Raw genomic sequence first — 4,315 nt, forward strand, 5'->3', positions numbered from 1 at the left:
ACTGCAGTGAGGTGTCCTCCCAGGAGAGGTCCATCAACCCACTCCCCAGGTGGACTCCTGAGATGGGTGTTCCCAGCTCACAGCTCCTTGCTCCAAAGAGGCTTAGACTACATCTGGAGACATCTGTTTGCATCTCCCTTCAGTGCAGCCATGTCTGCCAGACCAGGGTGGCTGATGTCCAAGGAAGGGACAAGGACTGGGAAGGGCGCTCCTTCCCCACGGCCACCTGCCGTCTCGCTGCCTGCCTCTTCCCCCCGCCTGTCTTCCCCTGGCAGTCTTCTTCCAAGCATGTTTTCTTCCCACTGCTGACAGCCCTGGTTATGACAAGCAGAGAGCAAGCTGCAATGCAGATCACCTGTGAGGCTGCAGGTCCCCTCCTCGGTGCACTGCAGCACACGCGGCCAGGTTCAGCCATGGGCACAGCGCTCGGTGGGCACGGGCATGGAGCTGGGGAGAGCAGGGCAGAAACCCTTCGCCAGACCAAACCAGCCGTGCAGTGACCACAGCACCTGCACCGCTCCTCCCATGCGCCTGCAGCCAGAGCTGAGCCTGGTGTTCCCAGATTGCTCTTTTTGTCCTGACCCCAGCAAAGACACTGCCCTGTTTTCATCAGCACAGCCCTCCTCCTGCTTTTAGGGTCAGGTCTGGGGAGGCCTCACAGAGCCCCTGTTACCCGCTGCTGCCCCTTTGCTCTGCCTAGAGGATGCCACCCACAGACCGGGCTGCCAGCTGTGGCCGTGCTATTTGTGGTGCCTGGGGCTGGAGAGCTCTCGGGGAGGGACAGGCACACGGCGGAGTGCTGTGTGTCCATGTGCAGCGGCTCTGAGGAGGGCTGTGCCACGGGGTCCCACTCGGTGGGTGACAGCCAGCATCCCTCTTGGCTGCAGAGGTGTCCCGCAATGACTCCTGCTCTGACCTGCCCGAGATCCAGAACGGCTGGAAGACCACGTCGCACACGGAGCTGGTGAGAGGGGCCAAGATCACCTACCAGTGCGACCCAGGCTATGACATTGTGGGGAGTGACACCCTCACCTGCCAGTGGGACCTCAGCTGGAGCAGCGACCCCCCCTTCTGTGAAAAGAGTAAGTGCCCCCAGCAATGTGCTGCTGTCCCCATCGCACCCCCGTGACCCACACCGCTTTGTAACGGCTGCTGGTCCCCATGCCGGGGCTCCCCACTCAGACAGCCTTTTTTCCCCAGTTATGTACTGCACGGACCCAGGGGAAGTGGAGCACTCGACCCGCCTCATCTCCGACCCGGTGCTGCTGGTGGGGACAACCATTCAGTACACGTGCAACCCCGGCTTCGTGCTGGAAGGCAGCTCGCTGCTGACCTGCTACAGCCGTGAGACAGGGACACCCATCTGGACCTCGCGGCTCCCACACTGCGTCTGTAAGTTCGGGCAGTTACTCCTGCTCCCCCGCAGCTTGGGTCCTCTGCTCAGGGTTCCGGGTAGCCCTTTCCTGCGGCCAAGACCTTCCCCAGCCATGTGGGGTGGTGCAGAGCTTTGAGCTACCTGAAAGTGGGATGGGGTGGGATCCTGGGTGCTTCCCCACTGCCTCCCAGGCTCCTTCCCTCCCTCGGCAGCCCAAGCCCTGGGGCTCACCCCAGGATGTATTCTCTTTCAGCCGAGGAGTCGCTGGCCTGCGATAATCCAGGACTACCAGAAAACGGCGACCAAAAACTTTATAAGCGCCTCTACTTGCCAGGAGAGTCCCTGACCTTCATGTGCTATGAGGGCTTTGAACTCATGGGGGAGGTTACCATCAAATGCATCCTGGGCCAGCCGTCCCACTGGAGCGGCCCCCTGCCCATCTGCAAAGGTAACAGTGGGGCTGGGGGTACACGAGGACAGGCACAACCTCAGCCTCTGACCTGGGGCAGCCTGGGGACCCTCGTCTGGCTGCAGACCCCCAGCGGCTCTCTAGCTGGGAGCTAAACCCATCTGAGACCAGGGTGGTTTTCTGGGCTTGTGCTGAGCGAGCTCTGCTGCCCCGGGGAGGGGGAGCAAACCCTCTGGCCACCGTGCTGGCGGTGTGAGCCGTATGGGGCAGGCCTGGCTGCTTGCCTGCTTTTCTTGCTTTGTTGCTTCCCATAGGGGTTTGCCCAGGCTCAGCAGGGATGCTCTCCGCTCTCCTTGGGCACTCACTAAGATGGGAGAGCTCAGGCCCAGGAAACCCTCTAGGCACTGGTCTAAGTAAAGCCTGGGTTTAGTGTGCTTTCTGGACACAGGAGGACCCTCCCCGTGCCACTAAGCTGCAGGGATGAATCGTTCTCAATTGCTACTTCATGAGAGTAAGTGGAGACTTTGTCTCTTGGTCAGCGGGGCTCTCTGGAGGGTACCACCGCCCCAGGCAGAGCCTTCCTGCCAGTGTCTGGCTTGCCCATCCCGCTCAGTCCCATGCATGAGCTTACAGAGACTGAGAGCTTATTAAAAACTGGAAGTTTGCAGTGTGACGGGACCAAATGGGGCAGGGAGACCGGGGCCTGGGCTCCCCACGCAGCCAACAGCTGCCAGCCCCCAGTCAAACCCAGTTACGTACCAGTAACTCTCCATTTCTCTTCCAGTGAATCAAGACAGTTTTGAACACGCTCTGGAAGGTGAGTGACACGCATGTGCTGGATGAGCCCTGGGCTGGGCCCTCAGCCAGAGCCTGCACGGAGCCCGGGAGGAGGGAGGAGAGAAACAGAGGCAGAGAGGGGATCACAAGGTGCAAATACCAACATAATAGATCTTGTCTTTTTAGTAGCAGAAGCTGCTGCAGAGACGTCACTCGAGGGGGGAAATATGGCCTTAGCCATATTCATCCCAGTGCTGATCATCTCCTTGCTGCTGGGAGGAGCGTACATCTATCTCACAAGGTGGGGCGTGCAGTCGGGCTGGGGGGCCAGCGGCAGAGCCCCATGGGGACGTGGACAGGGCTGGCTCAGTATCGCTGTGCCCTTACCGGCCACATGCCTCAGGCACAGTCCTGGGGAGTCGGGCACTGGGGTCCTGCACCAGGGTCCCTGGGGTGCTGGCAGGGAGCTGGGATGGGGGGATCGTGGGAGGATGGGGCTGGTTGTGCTTTGTTCTGGCGTCGCGCCGTGCAGCCCAGTGACTCTTGCGTCTCCCCCGCAGGCGTCGGTACTACTCCAGCCTCCGCCTGCCCCTCACGTACTCCCACCCCTACAGCCAGATCACGGTAGAAACGGAGTTTGACAACCCGATTTATGAGACAGGGGTGAGTCCCACTGCACCCATTCCTCCCTGGGTACCATCCTGATGGGGAAGCGCAGGTTTTGCTGGGTGTGCAGCCACAGGACGAGTCCAGCCGTCCTGATGCGGGAGTGCTGAGTAATGGGGCGGGAGGCTCCATCCCTGTCGGTCACTCCTGAGGGGCCGGGTGGGCTCCAGCAGGCAGGAGGAGGCAGAGGGGGCTGCGGGGTCCCGGCAGGGAGGACACCGCTTCCCCGGGAGCAAAACAACAGCCGGGGCCTCTCTTGCCGCACGGGAACTGGGAGATTATTCTGAAATGCAGCTGCTGCCCTCAACTGGCTTTTCCTTCCTTTCAGGAAACAAGAGAATACGAAGTTTCAATATAAGGACAGTGGTAAGAGAGTCTCCGGCTGCGAACTTAATGTGCTCTCATAGAACTTCCTCAGTAACTAATCCAGAGACCACGTGGAGTTTGGTTGGACCCCTGGACCTGCTGTTGTCTTTCCTTTTGCCTCTTTATTGAAGATTTTACTGTTTTCTTCATTGTATTTATTCTATTTAAACCGCGATAGGTGTGCTGCAGAGCCCTGGGCGCAGGCAGCAGCGGGAGCCGGGGCAGAGCTGGGTCCCGGCAAGATCAGGGTGACACAGGGGCACCTGCTGTCCCCCCCGCACGGCAGCGTGTCCCCCGGTACTGCCCCCACACACAGGGGGACTTTTGCGGTTCTGATGTTGTTAAAAATTAAAAACTTCTCCATTGCAAGAGCCTGCGGTTCATTGCTGGGAGCTGAGGTAGGCGCAGGGTTTGCTGCAGGGTCCCACCGGCGCTGCCAGCCCTCCTCATCCCGCAGGTCCTGGCTCCCGTCACCCAAAAAAAAAGCCGGGGGCTCGGAGGCTTGTGTACAAGGGAGCACAGGGACTGCCCTCGCTGCGGGGAAGCAGAGTGCGGCTCAGGAAAGCTGCTGGCCGGCGTGGAGCCCTGCTTGCCACGCCGGGGAGCGGGGGACGGCCTGGCACGCAGAAGGTACATGCCGCTTCCCACTTTGCTGATGCTGGAGAGGCAGCGAGCCAGGACTCAGTGCCCTGCGGAGAAGCATTAACCACTGACCCCCAGCA

At 60.5% G+C, this 4,315-nt stretch overlaps 1 protein-coding gene across 1 annotated transcript in view; it reads left to right on the forward strand.

The window, feature by feature from the left end:
* Window positions 1-3,889, forward strand: part of LOC104624080 (seizure 6-like protein) — a gene marked incomplete at its 5' end in the record, with an annotated part of 4,573 nt that extends 684 nt beyond the window's left edge. The window contains 7 exons of the mRNA XM_010291347.1: window positions 888-1,082; window positions 1,201-1,392; window positions 1,629-1,823; window positions 2,569-2,601; window positions 2,748-2,862; window positions 3,122-3,224; window positions 3,556-3,889. Coding sequence (XP_010289649.1) covers window positions 888-1,082; window positions 1,201-1,392; window positions 1,629-1,823; window positions 2,569-2,601; window positions 2,748-2,862; window positions 3,122-3,224; window positions 3,556-3,585 — 863 coding nt within the window. The remainder of the gene's footprint in view (window positions 1-887; window positions 1,083-1,200; window positions 1,393-1,628; window positions 1,824-2,568; window positions 2,602-2,747; window positions 2,863-3,121; window positions 3,225-3,555) is intronic.
* Between the last annotated feature and the right edge of the window lie 426 nt (window positions 3,890-4,315).

The sequence above is a fragment of the Phaethon lepturus genome, unplaced genomic scaffold (assembly GCF_000687285.1).
Source record: "Phaethon lepturus isolate BGI_N335 unplaced genomic scaffold, ASM68728v1 scaffold22877, whole genome shotgun sequence".
Classification (NCBI taxonomy): domain Eukaryota; kingdom Metazoa; phylum Chordata; class Aves; order Phaethontiformes; family Phaethontidae; genus Phaethon; species Phaethon lepturus.